Here is a 23082-nt window from a genome sequence, read left to right as displayed (position 1 = left end):
AATCCTCCGTGTCTCTTTTGAGAATCGTATCAAAATCCTTGGGGGTCGTTGAAATTTTTTTTCGTTTCCTTTTTTCCACCACTAGCGTGAAAAAGTAGGCACGACGAGGCAGGGCGGTACGGAGTAAGGTGACGGGTGCGGAGCGTTGGAAACGATGAAACAACGTATCGTTCGGTCAGGGTCCCGGAGGTATAACGAACGGCGGGTGGGTACGCGGTTACTCGCGGGTTATACGGTGGTGGCGAGAGCGAGAGGAGTTATCAGTAGACATCGACTGTGAGAAACAGAGCGAGAGAGGAGAGAGAAACCGGAGAATATATACATGCTCGCTTAAACACGCGTCGGGCAGTCAGTCGCAAGCGGCCGATGTGTCGACGTACCACCTTGTATGCGATCGCGCGTGTACGGTGCACGTTGGGTAGCGCACATTCCTTTTTCAAATTTCGTTGAATCGTCGGATCAGAGGCGAGGTGAAAAAGCATCCGATTAAATGGAAAGGCGGGCGAGTTTTTTTTACCCTACGATAGAATTTCAAATAAAAGTGGGGTGAAGACGGACAGAGAGAGAGAGAGAGAGAGAGGGAAACGAATTATCGGCGACTTTGGAAATTTGGAAAAATTTCGATCACGTTGTTCGATCTCGTTACCTACCTACCTACCTACCCACCTACCTATACATGGAAGAAAAGTGGCGCGATTTTGAAAACGGATACAAAAACGTCGGTGACGACAACCATTCGTTTTTCGCTTCGGCTAGATCGGTTTTCTTGTTGTTGTTGTTGTTGTTGTTGTTTTTTACACGAAGTGTCGGCGACGGGAAATTTTTCCGAAAAATTTCACCCTCGATACGTCGGTGTTGCGAAATAATTTGAAAATTTAAAAAAAACAAACAAAAACAAAACAATAATAATCAATCAATTTTCAACGATGTCACGAGAAATTACCGCAGATATTAACGAATTGGATAACTGCGGCGAACCTCCCGGTAAACGTTGCTGATCGAATGAAAATTCGTTTCGTTTAATTGTGAGGAATTTAAATAATTTGATAAAAAAAAAAAAAGAACGAAAGAAAGAGAAACAAAAAAAAAAAACACTTATTCAGTGATTGGTAAAGTCTAATTATACTTTTTATGGTGCGTGTATCATGAGAGTACTTTCGTACGCGGCGGGCAGTGTCTGAGATCGAAGAAAAGCAGAATTTTCGTCTGTTTTTCGAAGAGGTATAACGAAAACTGAAGAGAAAAAAGCAAAAAAAAAAAAAAAAGTATTCGACACCAGTTGCGAGTTGAGAATAAAATTGGCCGATCGAATCAGGCCACAATTGTATGCACCTAGGGCTATGGGCGAGTATTTAATAAAATCTTCGGAATCTAAAGAAAATAAAGTGGGCGAAACTTCGGAGGTGATTACCGTAGCGGTTGAGGACCGATTTACCGAGGGGGGGATCGTCGAGCGGGCGACAAGGGATTCGAAAATCTTCGCATCGGATTTGGGAGGGAGATGGATTAGGAGGAAGAACAGTTTACAGGACAAGTTATACGAGGGATCGTCGGGATCGAGGGCCGGTAATTTGAGGATAAAATTAACGATCGTCCTCCTGTTAGCCATGACGTTCGCGAGGATGACAATTGCCTCGCCGACTCCCTCCCTGAAAAAAATTCACAGAGATTCGACTCAGGGTTCGAAATCAACGACGGATTACGAGGACGTCGTCGCAGACGGTGGAAATCCACGAGCCAGGAGCCTCCGGGATTTCGATCGTCCGGAGGTAGATCGTCCGAGTTTTTCCAACGACGATTACGCCATGGACGACGATTATTCTTTTCAAAACATTCAGGATCCCCCCCTCGAGTCGCACGAGTTGGATAAGATCAGAAAGAGCATCATGGAAGACCTCGGGCTCGCCAGGATTCCGGATCCTTCGAAGGTGAGCGAATACAAAAGAGACGCATCCGCAAAAATTCTGGCTCCCCGTTTTTAAAATTTCTAAAATCGCGGTAGCGGATGCACACGGCGTGAATCATATCGCGATGGAATTTCGTCTGGTTTTGATAAAAAAAACAACGAAACCCCTCCCCCCACTCCGACGTATTCCTAATCAACCGAAAATACGTCTGCCCCGTGTTACAACTTCTCTGCAATCGTTATCTTTTTTTCTGCTTTGCTTTTCTTTTGATTTTTTCTTTTTTTTTTTTCTTTTTTTTTTTCGTTTCACGCGCGGTTATCTCGTCATCGCGCGCGAGCGTCATCGATAACTTCCACGCAAATTGACAAATATACAAAGGTAACGGTTCAACGTGTTACAATTATTATCTATTACAGGATACAGGTGTGTAGCTAGTAGCGAAATCATAAGTGTCGGAAAAAAAAAAACAACATAAATGAAAACTGTAAAAATATTATTACTAATCCGATAAATTACGGGGACTTACTCACTTTTGTTCTACCTGCATGATCTTATATAGATATATTTTCAAATTTGATCACCTCTGATTTATTGAATAAAACGAATGGAAAATTGAAGGAATTCATTAGCCGAGGGGCGATTTGGTATAATTATTGGTATAATATTTTGATGGAGTCGTGATGACCGTTTATTTCGTCACACCGTAACTACTTCAATGACGTATGCAGCGTGTAATTCTTTTCCATTTTTTTTTCTCTCTCTCTCTCTCTCGCTCTCTTTTTTCTTTATCTTTTGAAATCGATCTGTCGATCCATCGACGGATTACTATAGGTTCATTATCGATGAAACGGAATAAAAAACATTGGCGATTTCGCAATTTTTTGAGAAATTAATGGCATAACGAAGGATCTGACGAGCAAAAGATCTGCATTTTCATTTCTTCGATTTTTCGGAGTCGAAATTCCATTTCGCCCTTCTTTTTTCAATTTTGCTCATTGGAATTTGGAAAAAAAATGATTATCGGTTCAAAAAATTCACACCGATTTTCACGCGTACTGTTATGGGGAACCAGGTGTAGTACGTTCCAAAAAATCCTGTCCCCAATTTTTTTTTTTCTTTCCATGGTAGCAAATAATTATCAATTACACGTGACAAGGATCGAGTTTAATATCTACGGTACAAGAAGGCAATATGCTCCGCAAGACCCCGCCGATGGCGATTTTCATTCTTTCCTTTTCCTTTTTCGATTCTTTTTTCTTTCCTTTTTGCTTTATTAATTCTAATTTATTATTCACTTTTGTCTACCTCGAGAGCGAACGGAATTTCCAGGAAATCGATCTCTACCGTAAAGCCCTCGGGATATAAGTGGCGCCGATCTCGAATTTGATATCAAAATTTCCAACCACATAAGGCGATATGGATGTAAAAAAATCGCCAGAAGATCCTGTTCGATGTTCTCCTTTTTTTCTATTCCTCTTTTTCTTCGACGTTGGGGTTGATTGATTTTTTTTATCGATCGATTATTTTTTCTGTATCAATTTTTAGCGCACGTCGATTTCGATTGGACTCAAAAAAAAAAAGGTTTCAAATTTTTTCTTCAAATCGCTGCTGTAAGGTAGAAAACATGTAAAGTCCGGAGAGTTCGGTATAGGGCCTGCACCGATGGATTTTCCGATCGTTTTTGATCTCGATATTTTCTAACGAGCTGTCGATTTTTTCGATTCCATATTGCGGATTCGAAACACGTAAATGAGAAAAAAAATACTTTTACATATAATCAAGTGGAAATAGGTGTAATTTCGATGTCGTGACATTCGTGTGTTTTTTTCTTTTTTTGTCTTTTCATTTCCAATCGGACTTTAATTTGGCTCATTAGTAAATATATGTGTTTTATTTAATAGCTCGATATATACGTATAACGGCGCGCACGATGGGGACAGAAGGATCAGGTGAAAAATGAACGTCGAAAGTTTAATTTCGAGTGGCGAAGGAACTCGGGGCTAGCGTTCTTTTTTTTTTCTTTTCGCGTTTAATTGTATTTCTTTTTTTTTTCGGTTTTTGATTTTCTTTCTTTTGGTAATAAATCGCCTCAACGTGTGGCCTTTCTTTTACAGGTAAATTTTAATACGTCCAGCAAAGTACAAGCGGCACGTTTTAAGATCCGCGTCTTTCTCGCCGCTCATTTTCGAACAAGTCGACCTCTTTATAGCCTTCCTTCCTCTTCCACACACCACATACTCAAGGCTCAAGTTTCTCAACTAACCGACTAACGTTAGACCTCTCTGTCAATTAGCTGTAAGCAAACACGAGTAAAAGTTGAAAAAGAAAATAAGATAATATAATAATAATAATCAAAGGAAGCGAAAAAATTTGAAAATAAAAAACGTCAGAAAAGCCATCAAGGGGTTGGTGGTAGTGGTCCTGCCGATTCCAGACTCCGTGAAATTAGACGATTTACTTTTTATACCCGAAGAACAGGGTGGCCAATTTCTGTTCAGTATTTTATTCTTCTTTTGCTTTTTTGGTGAAATATTCCAATTTCGTTTTGTTACTCTTTTTTGTTTTTTTTAAATTCACACCGAACTTCCATATCGGAGAACGTACATGTTCACCCTGTTCTCGCGTACACCTTATCGATACACAAATATTTTTTACTTCACATTCAGGATAACCCTTTTTCTTATCGCTAATAAATCTGTATCTTGCGAGAGAAGAAAAAAAGAACATGTGTAAATATCTGTAGAGGAGAAGATAAACAGGAATTTGATTTGTTGGAGATTCGATAAGAAACGGAATAATTTGTTGCTCCAAATTTAGGGATAGGATAAAATAAGTCCGAAGAAAGTCAGGTACACTTTTTTCAAATCCAGCCAGGATCGTCAAGTTTTCAAGATCAATGATTTTTTCTCTGCATCCTTTGCGTAGAAAGTTTAGTCCTTCGATTTTGAAGTATCCATTTTATGGAACGGTTGATTTTCGCCTCTCAAATTCTGATCGAAGAGAAATGAGCATCGATCCACCGATCTATAGATCCTTCTTCTTGAGAGAATTTCAAGAGCACGTCGCCCAATAATCGACTCCGATTTACAATTAGTGCCGTTTTCCGATTCCAGGCGTCTCTGTATCGATCCGCAGCAGACATGTTCGATCGATGATCTAAAATATGGATCATAAATTAGCGATCTCTCGCGGCACAGTGCGGCAGACGATGAATTATTTCTAAACAACGTTATCTAAAGAAATGATTTTTCTTCTATTTGTTTTGTTTGTTTGTCATTTTTTTTTTTGTTTTTTTGTTCGTTCTTCTACAATTACACCCATTCAAAGAGGGAGATGCACGTTGCACCCACGCCTTAATAGTTGCAGCAGCAGCAGCAGCAGAGGCGGCAGCGGCATGAACATTGAAAGTTTTCTATAGGAACCGATGCAGCATGGCACACATATAGATTCGCGTCGTGCATGTCGCTTGCTATTTATAGATACAGTGTTTAGCTTATCTTTGTCGACCGTAAGCGGCATTGTATTTGTATCGAGCTGCTTGAACGCCCGCGGAGTCTGCACAAAGTTTTTTAATTGACTCCCGCCATGACACTGTACGCTCCACCTATATGTATATTCCAACGTGCATATTACACGGTACAAAATGCAACGGCATGAACGGTACGAAGAAAATTATCCGGTACAGAGGAGCTACTACTACCGCCACTACCACCACCACCACCGCTACCACTACTACTACTACTACTGCTACTACTGCTACTTAAGACTTCGTTCCACACTCTAATGAAACCACCACCACCACCACCACGAACCACCACTCAAATGAATCCACTTCAGATGCAAGGACTACGGGCTGCGCAGACAGACTTGCGATTTTTTTGCTCTTTCTTTCCCTCCTTTTTACTCCGTTTCTCTCTTTTTTCATTCTACATTTCGGTTGTTCCACTGTTATTTTATTTTTCTCGTTTTTTTCGAATTTCTTTTTTTTTCTCTCTCCCATCGCGAACGGAAAAATCCGACATCCTCGCGAAATTTGCAGGGTAGCGCCCCGCGTTACCGGTAGAGCGAAGAAGGAATCGACGATCTGGAACGTTCTTTTTTTTTCTCGATTTCTTTTTTTTTTGGATAATTTTCGCGGGACAGGGAGGCGCGTGGGTCGATGACGTTTGCTTTTGACACGTGAAAAATTTAAACTTCAGCGTCAGTGGCATAGGCGGCGGCGGTTGCACCGGCTTCAGCTTAGGCTCTGCAACTTCCCGTCTAGGGGAACAGACTCTCATGTATATAATAAACTTGAACGGATATGAAACTTGCGAAATTGACCGAATTAAACATCGTCCATTGAACCAACGATTTAAAAAGATTACTGAATTATTCCGACGGGAGACGTCTTGTAAATTGCGGTGGAAAAAAAATTCAGCGAGAAACAAAACCCGAAAATATGAAGCTGGAAGAGTTTTTTTTTTTTCTATTCTTCCGCAACGTGCGGATCGATTTTTTCTCATCGATCTCGACGACCGACGGCTTTTCAAGTTTTTTTTTTTTTCCCCAGTGAAATGTTTTTTTTTACTCGGATTTTCCGGAATTCGAATGACATTATAAATGGGGATTACATGGGTTTATAAATACTTGGAATTATGCATATAGCGTGACCGTACGGTATTAATGATAAAAATGCTACCTTGATCAGGTTATAATGGCATATCAATCCCGGATCATCAATAAACCGATCATTCATTATTCCACGAAGAATGCTAATAATTCTTTCGTAATAATCAACGTCCCCAGCTGCTTAGCATTTTGCCTATATGCTATCCTTACGTATATATATTCCATGTGGATTTATTTATACATACGTACGTACATAGGTGTACGCCTGAGTATATATTTACTTCACATTTACACGCGTATTATAATAATTATATACAATTCCCTTCGATTTTTATGAACGCCGCGTATGTGTGCACATAAATTCTCTATAATGCAATATTACACCGTGTCCACGTTATCTACCGACAACATTTTACTCGTAAAGTAGCTCGTTTCACTTCGTATTAAATCGGTAAAAGAGAGAGAGAGAGAGAGAAAAAAAAAGAACAAAATTTAAAAATATCTGTCAAGACACACTGACTAAGATTCGTATGGTTTCGGGCGATAAAAAGCAGATGAAACAGAAAAATGACGACAAAAAAAAAGAAAAAAATAGAAGAAGAAAAAAAATGTGTAAGTCACAACCGTTTGAATTTTTTTTTTTTTTCTTCTTCTTTTTCCATAAGCGGAGATTATAACACTGAAAACCTTATCTATCATATATATGTGTAATTCGATTTGGATTATGAGTGAAGAAATAGAAGAGAAAAAATCATAGAAACAGACGTGGAGAGAAATATTATTTTTTTTTTTTCTTTCCTTTTCCTCTCCGTAACGCGGGAAAAAAATCATTTTTCATATTGAAAATGAATAGAGCGGTAGGAAGGAAAGAGAGAAAAAAGAATTTAATTAATAGAAAGGGATTTCTGAGGAACCTGTGTATTAATCAAGACTATTATACAGTGATAACTCGGACGTATATCTTAGAAGAAGTTAAGAAAAAAAAAAAAAGAAGAATTTGAATATTCAAAACTTCATGTATTATGTGATACGTGAAACTCATAGAATATATTCAAACACTACTCGTCTGGTTTTATTTATCACACGGGCCCAAAAAGTCGCGTGATAAATAAATCATGGAGTATAATTTTGCAACCGATTTAATATTTCTTATAGATTTTGAAAAATTTTTCAGATATTTTTTCCCAACGGGTTACTAATATTGTAACTGCAATCGAACTTGCCTCGGATTCTCGTACGGTTCAACTATTTCTCTCTCTCCTTTTTCGCGTAGATATCTTATTCTATTATTCGGTGTTTGAATAATTTTTCAACAGTTTTTTTACCTTAGTTTTTTTTTTTCTAAGGCGTCTGGTATTTAATGTGCTGTGTGTGCGTGAATTGTAATGGCGATAATTAATACTCAGGGCCACCCAAGGACGATTAAAAATAATTTATAACTATATTTGTACATAATGTACGAAAATAATTGGTGCTACTCGTGTGTAAATTTATTTAAAGAAAGAAACCAAAAAAAAAAAGACGAGAAAGAAAATTTGTAGTAAGAATGAAAATAAACTTTTTGTAAAAAGTTTAATTGAGATAAGAGAACGAAAAATTTGACAAAAAATCAATTTCAATGGTTTTTTTGCTTTCTTTTTCTGACACATGCGCGTACATCCTGGTATTCTATACGAATGTTAGATACACAAGAAATCACGAGCATTAACTTCGTATACCTAATAATTCCCTCGTTGTACGCGAGCTTCGAATTTCTAAGAATTAATTAAAAGTTCAAAGCTCAGAGCAAAGAGTTCAATCACAGTTTCATAAATTCTACGTACGTACGTACACAACGATGTTGTGCACATGTGGTACTTGCAATCTTTTACCCCCAGATGACGCCGGTGGCTCACAAGGGCCATAAATCAGCAACTGATCTGGTAATCTTCTCGTCATTTTTTTGTTCACGGTTTTCCTTAAAATTGCGGAAGAATCTAAAAAATTTGAAACACGTAACGATCGACGAATCGAATCGCGCGTTCGTCGTAATCGTCCATGATTCTCTCTTCGTTCGTGAATTTTCATTGAAATTTTTTTTCTCTCTTCTCTTTTCAGGCGAACGTCAGTCAAACCGAGTACGAAAATGCGCACAGAGAGTACCTGAGAAGAGTTCAATTGTCTGCAAACGGACAAAACAAGGAACAAAGAACGAGAAGAAGACTGCACGTATTTTATCCTGCAGGTAATTAAAAAATCGCACGTGAAATCGAACGATTTTTTTCCGGCCTCTCGTGCGTCGAGTCGTCGTAGGGTCAAACCGCTAGCGAGAATCAGGGCGCTAGAAGAAAAAAGAAGAAAAAAATTGTGCTCTTTTTTTCGAAAAGATTTACGAGTTTCACTAAACGATGGCAGATAAGGTTATTCAATTATTCGGTTTTTATATCGTATTCTAGCGACGATTTCCCGTATATGCCCCAACTTATTTTATCAGAGGGGTTATCGGTGGCCGATATGAACTGTTAAATTGTGAAAAAAAAAAAAAACAAGACTATCGCGCCCCGGGAATACTATACGAATACCGACGTCAAGATTTACGAAAATGAGATGAACCAAAAAAATAACCTAAATAACGGAACAGATGTGAAAAAAAATTCAACTAAACATACGATACTCGTTAATTGGGACAATATTCCCAAAATTGAACCAAAAATTTTGACAAAAAAAAAGATTAATGTACATGTAAATAAAAATTAGTCGAACTCCAAAATAGTTTCGATATTCGAAGGATCTTATTTTATCAGGTCTTTGCTGAAAAACGTCATTTTTATTGGTACAGTTATTTTCTCGTAAAATTTTAGTGTAAAATCGAAAAAGGAAAGACGAAAAATAGGGAAAATGGAATCGCGGTTGAGTTTGATGGAGTGCAGAATGAAGTCCTTAGGATAATGATGAGAAAAGAGATGAAAAAAGCAACTGAAAATAAAGCGGAATGAATAAAGAAGAGAAAAAAAAAAAAAGTGAATAAAAATGAAGCAGTATTCACATACCTTTATCGTACCATAATAATGTGGTAAGAACGTTTCTTGGCTTCTGTTGGCGGCGACGAGCGGGATTTCTGCCGTTGCAGGAGGAGCCGCAGCTAAGAAGGAGCAGCGGCAGCGGTTATAGCGTATCGCGGTGTTCTTTTTTGGCGCCACATTCCTCCGCGTAACAAACGACTGCAGATATAGGGTTACGTATATTATGTGTGTCTACCTTATACCCCATGATATTATAGTCCGCAAAAGCTGTTTGCCAAGCTTCTATACTTTCCGTTGTCTATACGGCAGGTTATTGTCGGGATTCCGTATCAAGATTTCACGACAGAAAAGTGACTCGTCGTTCGCCGCTGGCTGCCTCGCTGCTTTTGCTCCATATTATCCGGCCTTTTGTTTCCTCCACTTCTCCATCCTCTTCTTACTCTCCTCGGTTTTTTACTCCTTTTTTTTTTTTTGGCAACGTTCGACGCGGCCTCGCGTTGTGCCAGAGCGGCGTTGGGATTTTCTCGTCGACTCGCGTCATCGCACCCCGAGACGATTAATTATCGGTTCGGAAAAATTCATTCACTCTCCAGGAAATTCTCTACCACCGAACTTCCTGCAGCGGAAGATACGCGATCCCGATTCCGTTGTATGTGCAGAGAAAGTCCTGGATCCGGAAATCCGATACGGATCGATAAAAAACTTATTCGTGTTCATCCCGATTCGCGTTTTCGATAATGAGATTTTTGATATTCCGAAGATTCGGAAGCCGGCATGAGATCGAAATACACGAGAATCCGTGTGAATTATACTGAATTTCGTTTTTATGGTTTCTTTTTATCGCGTTTTTCGATTTAGAACGTTCGTTTTGAAAAAAACTTCGATACGATAAGTGGGTCGGTCGGGACGTTCGATCAAAGTTTCATGGACAACGATCGCTTCAGAGTCGCGTAACTTGTGCAAAAAAAATCGTACGAAAAATTTGGAATACCCGTTTTAAAGGGAACACTTCAACCTTCGAAATGACATGAGAAAAATTCAAATCCAACGACTGAGGCGCCCGGTGGACCTTCTCAAATTCAAAAGTCGACTTCACGTTTTCGACGTGATTCGAATCACGAGGGTGTAACTAGTAAAAAAAGAAAGGTAATCAAAATTGACGAAAAGGATCTGAAAGGCGAAGCTTCGAGCTTCAAAATTCTTTTTTTTGCAACTTTCTACCTCAATTTCTCGAACAGTTACGAGGCTTCGAAATCGGACGTTTTTCGGAACGAAAACAGGGTGGTCCGCTAATTATTGTGCTCAGTGTAGATTTCAGAAGAATCTATAGGAATCTGAATTCAAAAAATGATCGTTGATCGGTTGAAGATCTTCATTAATCAGGACTAATCGTATAAATCTGATCCGTCTTAACGGTGGATTAATTAAACGCCTTAGCTTCCGTGGGGCCGATGACGGTGGTCAGAAACGATCGTTTGGGCATTACAAAATACGTTACAAATTGTGAATTACGTTCGTGCACGCGGTGCAAGTCTACGGTCGGACAAGATGACAAGTAATAATATACAGTGAAAAAAGAAACCCAGGGCCCTTCGTTTCTATTAATAATATTTTCTTTCGTAATTGAATCGCGCCCAACCTCGTGCGGCTTATACATACGATACCTAGCTTATTTCTATTACTCGGTTACGCGTGTACTCCGTACATGCCCACCCCGTAACGTTACACATGGCCTCGTGTAACGGGAACATATACAAATTTTTCTATTCATCATTAACACTCGACTTCGCTCTGCCGCCATAGATTTCTTTCCTTATACCTTTTTTTTTCTTCTTCTTCTTCTTCTTCTTCTTGTTTTTTTTTTTGTGTTTTTCTTTATTCTCGATCCCTGCACGATCCGGTACCCATGCTGCATTGCGAGGTAACAGTTAAAAAAGTAATTATTCAGCTGTGAAAGAGAAAATAAAGGAAAAAAGAATCGACGAAACAATCGATATAAAGAATCGGTAGTAAATTTTCACCGGAATTTCAGCAAAATTCTCTTTTCTTTCATTTACAGTTACGATACACGTTCTCCTTATTGTCTCGCACATGTCAAACATACCCAAAGAATTTCCGATATCTCCATGTTTTTTCTTCGATTCTTTTTTTACTTCCCTTTTGCGGTGTACAGCTACGCCTCTACGTTTTTCCTCCCTCCATTCGGTCGCGCAGCGGGAGCCCAAAATCGGGGTGCGCACCAACAGTTTATCCTGTTGATCCAGGATATCCTCCTCCGCAACATCTGGAAAAAATCTTTTCCCTTTTTTCTTGGTTGTTGTTGTTTTTTTTTTTTTTTTTTTTTTTTTTTTTGTTTTCGTTTTCGGAAACGGTTTCGGCTTATCGAGCTCTGATTTATAACGGTTGCGGACCAGCTGCGACGCGTTCCGCTGTGTAAGGAAAAGAGAAAGAAGAAGAAAAAAAAAAAAACAAAGGATTTCAAAATGACACGAAATAAAATATATCAACACCTGACGATATCGTCGTTATCGTGATTACGGTCGAGAAATTATTTTTCATACAAGGTAATAATTATACGTAATCGACGTTACACGGCGACGAATTATAAACGAGAAACAAAGACGGCGGTAGGGATATATAATTCTAATTAAGATATCCTTATTTTCTTTGTTACGCGTTCGAACTTATCGGATCGAGATCGTTGGATTTTTTTTTATACGGGGATCATTGTAATGCGTATGAGAAACTACGATACCCAGAAGTAGGTACACGAGTTGTACACAGGAACGTACATACATATAAAGTAGGTACGGTGTATACGTGGGGGATATAGAAAGTTAAATACAGAAAATCCGCGAGATACGTGTGTATAATACGTCTGTCCTCCGTAATGTAATTCCGATTGCCGTGAGGCACAATTACATTGATCACGGAGAAACTGAATAGACGTATAATATATAATAAATAATAAACCGATACCGATTATTCCCGGGGACCCGCAGATAGATAGATCGATAAATGGATAGATAGATCGATCGATCCTTCGATCGTGATCACGATCTATTTTTAAATTGCACACGTTTCACATCGACGCATAACGAATGTAACGTGTACACCTATAATGCGGATGTATGCATACATCTGTCGGGACAACCGATACCTGTCAGGTGCTGCAACGAAATAAAAAATAAAAAAAATAACAAAAAAAAAATCATTCCAAAACTTACGAACAAATTACGTTTGTCATATAAGGGATACCAATATAGCGATCGTGAAAATAGGTATAACATATAAACAACAAATACAATAACCGATTTTCTGATGGTTCTATTTTTTTTTTTTAATTTTGGAAATTTATTTCAGACGTCAAAGTTGGTTGCAATTATGGTATAATTTATGTAGAATCTAATACGTGAAAAGTTTACGTATCGATCGACGTCGTGTATTATATATCGGACCATAATTAGACCGTGAAGTACCGATCGATTTTGTGGAAAATAATTATCTAAGATACTTTTCGGCGTTACCAAATTTAGAAAAAAGGTTGGGTACGTATACCCATAGTTTCCTCCGTACGAATCGACGGTCACGAGACACCACGGTTATACGGGTCTACCAACCTCGAGTCTCATGATCGCGGCAGACACCCCCGCATTATTTTATTTCTAGGATGTTATAAATTCGTATCATCTCAGATATATAGGAATTGAGTCTCTGTATCGTCTGTATTATTACTCGGCTATTGGAATATATAGATTTTTCTAATACGCCAACGTAAATTTTTGCCTCTGATCTTTTATCAATACCATCGAACCGTCGTCTGAAAAAAGCGATCGAATTTCGGACGTCTAATACGATTCTTTTTTTTTGTTTGAAAAAAAAAAAAACAATAAAATAACTAAAATTCCGATCTACATTCCAGAACCAAAAACCAAAAGAAATGTCTATCCTATCTGGAGCAGAAGGAATATTTCTCCTGTTTTTTTGTTGTGTCTTTTTGGATAAAAAAGAAATTGAATGATTTTTCGGCAAGGACTCTATATCTCAAAAAATCGTGCAGATGAGATTGATTTTTTATCTTCGCACGAATCATCGTCTGAAAAAGAAGGAGACGAAGCACGTGGAAGGAAAGGGAGAGAGAGGAAAAAAAAAAAAAAGAATAAATTTAACCTGCAAACAATAAATATCGTTGGCATGCGATCCGCGCGATGTCGAGCGATTTAAGATATTCAAAGAATGTGACGATTATCCATCGCGTTGACCGATACGCGCCGCGCGGCGTCGGCGTAACGGCCGGGATCGTTACGGGTGATGATTTTCGGGAATGAAAAAATTCCCGGATCTCCCGACGGATTTATGGATCCCTATTGGTGATCCGTTCCATAGACCACGTAATAATGGTGAAGAACGCGCCTTGATCGTCGACGACAGGCGGCGCCGCGAACGCGGGTCGGAATCACCGCGAGTTAATTAAAAGAGCTTAAGTCATAGATAAGGAAAATATATTTGATTGGAAATTCAGCCGTCCTACGGCCAACGAGTCGCTCGTATATCCTTGCTCCCTGGAAATACGTCTACCGTTAATGAGGACGAAATCGTTCGTCGGAGCTACTTTGAAAATATGTATCAGGCGAGGATAACGGACGCACGAACGCCTTCGATAACGCCTCTGTTATTATTATTATTGTTACATCGCCGCATTTCGAACATGATCGAGAGGAATTTCGGGACTCGGAATTCGGTTTGAATAAATACTTTTATTCGAATATCCGGGCGAATCGCATTCGTTTTCCCCCTACCGATCGACCCCATAGTCGACGAATAATTACGTCGCGTCTCGTCTGCGATCGGACTCGAATTTCGAAAAAATCAAGCCGGGTTAGGTTAGGCAGCCGAGTGCAACGAGTCGTTCCTCCGCGGCGATAATCGGCTCGTTAAATTCCGCGATGCGGTACGCGTTTTTAATCTAGATATTCGCGAGCTGATACGCGCGAATATATGTGTGTACGTACGTACCGCACGCCTATTTAATCGCGAGGACGACTTAAGTTACACCTTTTTGCTTTGAGGATTCTTCCGAGAGTCGAGAAAGCGAATAAAATCGGCAAATATAAATTCAACGCCGATGCCGATGAAACCTGTTTTTCCCCTCTCCCCCCCCCCCGATAAACCTACAATTTCGTCACACGTATGTAAAAGCTATCCCCTCGTATGTACTTACATATCATTTACACACGTGTACGTAAACATATGTATATATATATATATACCGTATTATTTTATATATATATACATAAGGAGGATAAATTATACGATTTGCCCATCCCGAATCATATCCCGGATTCGAAGTACATACGCTACGCCATATCGGAATTCCCTCGTAGATAATTTTTACGAGAGGAAAAATAGGATCCTCCTCTCTGCATTTTGACAACTCGTTAACCGAACGAAACGGCTGCGAGAGAGAGAGAGAGAGAGAAAAAAGAAAAGAAAAACAAAAAAAAAACAATCAAAAAATAAATGGACCACAAACCGGATACGGTTGTTGACTAGGATTCACCTCATTGGTCGTTTTGTTTCTCCAAGAATCTCAAGCAAAATTCGAGCCATTATTTTTACATCTGACAATTAGTAAACGATATCCTTATTCGAGCCTCTGGTATTAACCGATACAGTTTAGTGGATTCCCGGTCGTAAAATGTCAGATTTAACTGGTTGCATATAAGCATAGGTATGTATAGGTGTGTATAATCGCGGTTATCTCTGATCTCCGTGAAAAGAAAAAAAAAAAGGACGGAGAAGAAAAAAAAAAGACAAAGAAAAAGGAACTCTGCATCGGCAGCAGCGGAATTATATTTAAAACACTGTGAACGTCGCCGATCAACTTATACGGTGCAGCATAAATTATTAATGTGTGCGGGTTGTAAAGCGATTGCATATCGCGGCTCAGCGTAGCGCGAAAGATTTTTTTTTTCCGTTTTTGATTTTCTGATTTTTCGAATTTTCCTCTTTCCTTCTCTCACCATCCGTGGGACTGGTATACAGGCGAGTGAATTTCTGGTAGCGGTTAAAAAAGAAAACGAAACAACTTTTTTTTCCAATCGTAAACGCATCGGATTTCATCCGTAGAAATTAAATGCAACACATTCGATTCGTGCGAAGAATGTGTGTGACAAATATGTGTGAGCGGAGTCTAGAATAACTTTGACCTATTTATGTCACCCGTCATCTAATTTCTTTCGATAAATCTTTTCAATTTTTAATTACTTCACTTTTCTTTTTTCGAAGATCGGTAGTAATCGATAACCGCATACATACATACAATGACGTGTACGTTATAAAAAAAAAAAATATATATATATACGTGTGATATAATTTATCTATTGCTGTATACGAACGATACATATGTACAAATGTATGTATATATGTATTATATGTATCCCTGAAACGCGTGACGTTTTGTATCACATTATCAATTAAATTATATTACAAACTCGAGATGATCTGTTGGATAATTCCCGATTTAAAGTTATATTGTATATTTGGAATGCGGTTAACTGATTCAATTATATAAGCACGTCGATATTGTGTATGTTATTTTGATACGACTCGCTCTCCTGTATACAAAAATACATACGCATATTACTGTTACATAGGAATATATACTTCCCACATACCGATTTATACAAAAAAAGAAAAAAAAGAAAACTTGCATAAGGATTTTCCTCTTATTCTTACACCGTGGTATAATTACGTTAGAATTTTTCTCTCGTACGCACATCTCGAATAAAAAGAAGAAGACTCACGTCGTCATAAAATTATGATCTGAAAATGACTTTTTTTTTTTTATTGTTTCGACGTTTTTTCATATTCTCGGTGATGGAAATTCGTCGCGTCGATAATTTGGGTGGAAAAAAGTGAAGAGTGAGAAAAAAAGAAAAGGAAATAGAGGAACAAAAAAAAAAAATGGTTAAGGAATAGAAGACAAATTAGGAATGTGAGACACTTGGAGTCGCGGCACCCATGTGGTATACCTGTACACACATAGAGAGCGAATACCTGTGTCAATAGAAAATGAGCGAGTGCTTTCGTCCGTGTAATCGGTGTTCCTCAAAAATCCCTACGAAGGTTTTTTTGTTTGTTTGTTTGTTTTTTTTTTCTTTCTTTTTTCGGGTGTCGACAATACGTGGATCCCGTAGGACAAATGGGGGCTGTAGTTTTATATGTGTAACATTTACATAGAGGCTAAGTTATGGTGATATTTGTCGTGAACGTTTTTTTTTTTTGTATTTTTAGTTAACGCGAGTGGACGGTGTCGCGCTTCACCCCGGCGCCGTCGTTGGTCCCATCTTATGAAATAGAAATCCCAGTTCCTATGGAATGCCGAGTGACCAGTTTTCTGTGAATAAGTTAAACAAAACCGATGATCTTGCCCGTAGAGAAAAAGCTGAATTAAAAATATAAAATAAGGAAAAATAAGAAAAATAGAAAAAAGTAAAAAGAAAATGAATAAATAAAACGTGGAGCTGAACGCGACGCGAAGACGCACACATCTCGCGTTACTGAAAGCACGATTATCACAAGACTTGCCACGCGTTTTCCCCCATCGAAGAGAAAAGAAAATTCGAAATTTTTTTCTTTCGGAAAAAAAAAAAGAAATCGAAAAACTTATCGCGTACACTGGATTTTATTTCAGCTCGTTGTCAGTCAGATGTGCGATCGAAAAACAAGATTCCCCATTTTTTTGCGAAGCTGAAGAATTTTGAAATTTTCTATTCTACAAAATTTTGAAAAAACGATGTACAGTAGGTTGTACGACTGCTCGGATAGATTTTTTTGAGGAAATCCGTTTGCGGTTTCCCCCCACATTTTTTTTTGAAAATCGAAGGCAGAGAAAACGAATCGCGCCGTTTTCCGAGAGGTCAGAGAGCGTCGCCTCCGTTGAAAATTCCTCGATTCCGAAAATTTCGAATTATTTCGTCACCCGATCTGGTGCGACCGAAATCAGTATGACTCCAGAATCCGAAATCTTTCGATAAAGTGTGGCTTCGGTACCGGAACGCGTGTCGTTTTTTCTTTTTCTCTAGTTTCTTTTTTTCCGTGCCCACGTAGCGCGGACAAGAAAAAAACAAAAAAACTATCGTCGAGGCACGAACGCGACACGTCTATCTATCTAATTGTGCATCGAGTTTCTATGGTGATCGGGAAATGTATCCCATATGAATAAAAAAATAATAAAATCACTCGCGACTATCTTACGTATGGTAAATTTATTCATCTCCGTCTCCTTTCTTTTGCTTTTCGAAAAAAAAACGAAGAAATATAAGAAAAAAAGAAAAACAAAAAAAATCAAATAACAGAAACGCAGCAAACGAAATTGGAAGAAAAAAGAACAAAAAAAGGACGAAAAAAAAACAAAAAAAAACGAACAAACTCGGATTCCTGTGGTCAATATCATCGCGCCACGATCGTAATCTATTATAGTTTTATACGTAGGACACTATTTGAAAGTGTATAAGACCAGATCGTACAAATGATCGTGTCGAAGATTAATTCTCGTGTATATCGAGGCCGTGGATTTGTATTTCCTTACGATCGTCGATCACCGAAGCTATCGCGCGTGCAGTAATATACACTAGTATTTTTATTTTCCGGAATTTAATCAGATTAAATTCCCAGAGAATTTTCGTCGCGTCGATTTCGATAATTTTTTCGACACGCCGTTTCTTTTTCTATATATATTCATATCCGTACGAAGAAACCGAGGAACGAGAATGAATAATTAACGAACAATGACGGTTTCTCTTTTGTTTTTTTTTTCTCCGTCGATAACGTAGGAAACATTTTTATCCGTCAAGTCATTAAACCATTACGTCACCGATACGTTTTTACATTACGTCTCTTGTTTCGTATCTCCAGCGAATGACTGCAGAGTTATAATTTCAAATAATGTAAAACGACCAACTTCTCGCCGGACGCCATTTTGTTTCCAACGATACGTACAGATAATAAACGAAGATCGCAGCACGTTCAGCTCAAATCGGAGAATTTGAAATTGAGAAACTGAAAAAATCGGAGAGAGAAAAGAAATTGGAAGGACGTTCTACTGCGCCCACGTTCTTGCGGTACAAAAAAAAAAAAAAAAAAGTAAAAAGAAAATGACGAAAAAAAACCAAAATGTACACGCCACGATGATGCGTACAGATTTTGTAATTAATAGTCGGGTTATAATCCATCAATTTTTCTATCGTTTTAAATTCAATCTCAAAGGTATACGTTCGCCTCGTAGCGAGGCGATGCAAATTAACCATGAGAATAAGAATCTCAGGAGCGCCATTAGCGCGTTCGACTATGAAACGACATAATAATATCTATAGTATAGTATACGTAAACTGCGTAGTTTGATATTTCGATGTGAACGAGAGACACCATCATGTATCATCCGATGCGTATTTTCATCATTTAAAATGTCATCCGACTCGTAAGTATACTTCCAACGTCTCGAAGAGCGGGCTTCGGTAGGCAGGCAAAATTTATACATCGGAATGATGCAGGAGAGGAAAATAGAAAAAAAAAAAAATCACACGCGATAGAAGGAGGGAAAAAAAAAGAAAATAAAGGAATATCCTTTTTCTATGGACACTCACCGCCCACTCATTCCTCTCTCACAAATCATTCAACGTCCACTCATTGGTCGTTCGTTAATCAATCTTGAAGGGTCGAGCGCGGTGTGTGTGTATAGTGTAAATAATTGTTTCTGAAAAAGGAAAAAAACACAAAAAAAAGGCAAACAAACAAATTCAAAAGTATCGCGTACGAATAAGTTTCAGGGTAAATTTCACGGCTAATTAATCGTCGATTACGCGTATTACGATACACTCTTAGGTAATCAGGTAAAGATTATTCAATCGAATGGTAATTTGATTAAACGTTTTCCCTCTTCTTTCGTTCGGTTGCAGATCAACCTTACGTATTTTCGAACGATTCGTCGTCCGAGGTGATGACGAGGAGGAGTTTCCCCACGAACGTAACGTCCACGTCCGCTTCGTCGTTGAACAACGCCCATTCCATATACTTTCCCATTAGAATTCCATCGGAAGAAGACCACGCTGTGGATCACGCCACCTTGAGGTTACTGGTGTCCGGAATCCGTGGCGATTTCGAGGACAATTTTTACCACGACTCGGAGGACCCCGTCGAAATATCCGTCTACCGGACGACGAGGTCATCCCGGCGGCTCGTGAGCCGCCAGAAGATCCTCGTCGATCCCTCGGGACCGAGGTGGGTGGAGTTCGACTCGACGGAGGCGGTCGCCTCCTGGATACACGAGGGCGCAGAGAACTTCGGTTTCGCGATGGAGGCGAGCCGAAAGGGCGCCCCGTTGCTCTGGTTTCCGGCCAGTCCGGCCCTGAACGTTTTCACGGTATCGGAAGCGAGGAGTCCCGGCGTCAGGAACCGGAGGGCCACGCCGGACCAGCTCCTCTCGCTGCACAGGGGGAGGAGAACGGAGTGCAGAGGGCAGAACAAGAAGTGCTGCCGTCACCAGATGACCGTGATTTTCAAGGACCTCAAGGGCTTCGAGTTCATACTGCAGCCGAAGGACTTCGACGCGGGTTATTGCAAGGGTAGATGCCCGCCGCGTTACAATCCCGCGCATCATCACGCGCTCCTCCAGAGTCTGATATGGAAGGAGGACAGGAAAAAGGCGCCGAGGCCCTGCTGCGCCCCCAGCAAACTCGCCGAACTCGAGATATTGTACTTCGACGAGAACGACACGACGAAACTGAAGGTGTCCAACTGGAAGAACATGAAAGTATTGGAGTGCGCGTGTTCTTAGTGAATTGTAACGATTGAACGATAATTGTAAAAATTGAAGCGAAACGATCGTTGTTTTAATATTTAACTAATCGCGCGGTTGTGACTTTCTATGTCATATGGAGAAAAAAAAAAAAAAAGAAATGGAAGACACGTTGCAACCGTGTGTGTATACCGCTACGGGACGAGTGATCCGTTGACTGTTTCCAAAATGACCTTGAACGACGTCAGATTAATGTTAAATGTACGAAAGCAGCCGATTTCTCAACGGCTGAAATTGACCCTCCTTTATTTTCTACGATAAAATAATCCTAATGTTAAATATTATCGTTATTATTATTGTAACAATTAGTCGTATACACGTCGCTACACACCTTGATAAATTATGTAGAAAAATTTTAAAAACGAAAAAAAAAATCAAACAAAAAATACAAAAAAAAAACAAATTATCAAATATAAATCGAATGTATACATACGTGTACGCGAAATTATGCGTAGGTGTATGTATATATTTATTTATCGACTAACCAAAGAATTCTATGAAAAAAATAAAATAAATAATTAAATAAAAAAAAAAAAAACTGTCGGTCGACTCCTTGATGATTATTAATTGCAGGGTATTGCGCTGCTTTGACTGTGATATATAAAAATAATTACGCATGTTAAATTATGAAAAAAAAAAAAAAAAATTAAATGATTATACACACACATATATATATATACATTGTGTACATGTATATAGTAAGGATATATAATTTAGGTATTTTCATTTGATTTACACCAACATCTTTCTCATTTCTCATATAATTGTGTGTACGTGAAAATTGAAAATTCCGAAAAAAGAAACGAAAAAATCTGTTGAAAATATTGAAAATTAATTCAAATATTTTCAATGAAACATTTTCACGCATTATAAATTATACAGCATACGTACGATACCTACATGATGATAGAGTTTAAAAACAAAAAAACTTATTTATAAGTGTCTTATATGTATATGTAATTATTTATTAATTTATTATTAAACTATTAAGAAAATTTCTTATATATTTTTTTTCTTCTCTCTTAGAATATCGATAAGAATATTAGCGCGTTTCGAGATCACTATTAGACCTCGCACATGCAACGTCCTTAAGCGTGCGCACTGAAAACTTTATTCTGGTTCATTATATAATCGAGAAAATGTAATTTAAAATATTCACAGCTGTAAATGTATACCTATGTACGTACGAATCACTACTAAGCATGTCTGTAAACGCTGCACTCGCGCAAATTATGATAAAGTTTTAAAAACGAACGAAAAGTAACATTAACAATTAAAACAGATCAATCGTTAGAAGTCAAACGAAATTTTCATTTTATTTAAAAAAAAAAAAATAACTAAATAATTTTTTTCACCATCAATAAATTAAGTTAAAAACACCATCTCTTTTTAGTTCCTATATAATATATATATATATATATATAGACATATATATGTATGAAAAATCATATGTAACATGTATATTTCCGTAATGTGTTCACTGACTTTATAATAATATGATTAATAATTATATAACGTGAAAAAATTCTCAATCCGTATCTTTGATTTTTATTTATTCATTCATATTGTTATTATTATCACAATTTCTTTTTCACATTTCGCTCATTCTTCTACCTACAGTTCACCTGTCATGTCGCTGCATCGAAAATATCATCCCCTTCCCGAAGAAAGCAGAAGGAAAGAAGAAAAAAAAACCAAAAAAGATAAAACGAAGGAATAATCCTCAGAAAAAACTCAACGGCTCCGAATATAATATTTTACCGATATTACATACCTGCGTAAAAAATTATTGTACGTATACCGTACGCATAATATACCTACACCGCGCGAGAAAAAAAAAATCGACGAATAAATGTGAATCGAAAGCTATGTAATTTGGAGGACGTTTGTCATAACCCGTGCGCGGTTATATATATATGTAATGTAACGATAATAACTATGATAATGATAATAATAATAATAATAATAATAACGATGACGATGGTAATTTATAAAACACCTATCTCGAGGCGTCCATTTTGTATAATGTTCGTATCATACCCATATCTACATGTACGTGTCAAAAGCTGAGCTGGCAGTTTATATAAATAATTGTAAAATTAGAAAATATTTCTAATAAATGTCGAAAATTCATCGTAACGTTAACACGATACGACTGTACGTACGTAGGTACGTACCTACATACCTAAGATACGTATGTACCGCGCGTGCACGCTGGAAAAATATTTCTTTTTATAGCATAATAATCGTACATACTTTACACAGGTATTTACATGATCGTAGAAATATTATATCGTGTGAATAATGTTGAGGTATATGGAAAATATCGTAGGACTCGAGACGGCGGGTATCATCGTCATCGTGTTATAATAATGATGATAATAATGAACGAAACGTATGAGGAAAGGCTAATTTTGGTAGCGTTGACAACCGAGTCTCGTTCGTGTTTTAAAACCGTTAAAACTATGTTCGAGTTGGACCAACACTCAATTTAGAAATGGTCAGTTGTAACTGCACCGCAGCAACGCTGGCTATACCTGACGGTAACCCCTTCGGTACAGATGGGTGTGCGTTACACAAATGTTTTATAAACGAATCACGCGCGTTTACGAAGCGATTTACATAATTTTAAAAGTTGAAGAAAAAGAAAAAAGTTGGAAAGAAAATTAGCTCCAGGTGACGATGATGGTCGCTCGGTAGAAAT

At 38.2% G+C, this 23082-nt stretch overlaps 1 protein-coding gene across 1 annotated transcript; it reads left to right on the top strand.

Annotated features, from left to right (window-relative positions):
- Positions 1-335: 335 nt before the first annotated feature.
- On the top strand, positions 336-21037 carry LOC105691595 (bone morphogenetic protein 4). Its single transcript, XM_012410196.3, has 3 exons — positions 336-1928; positions 8616-8742; positions 19480-21037. Exons 1-3 carry the CDS (start codon positions 1341-1343, stop codon positions 20355-20357), a joined length of 1593 nt encoding a protein of 530 aa, XP_012265619.3. The 5' UTR covers positions 336-1340; the 3' UTR covers positions 20358-21037.
- The last annotated feature ends 2045 nt before the right edge of the window (positions 21038-23082 follow it).

The sequence above is a fragment of the Athalia rosae genome, chromosome 5, assembly GCF_917208135.1.
Source record: "Athalia rosae chromosome 5, iyAthRosa1.1, whole genome shotgun sequence".
NCBI lineage: Eukaryota > Metazoa > Arthropoda > Insecta > Hymenoptera > Athaliidae > Athalia > Athalia rosae.
The sequence above is the reverse complement of the archived record's forward strand: the minus strand, read 5'-3'. Positions and strand labels throughout refer to the sequence as shown.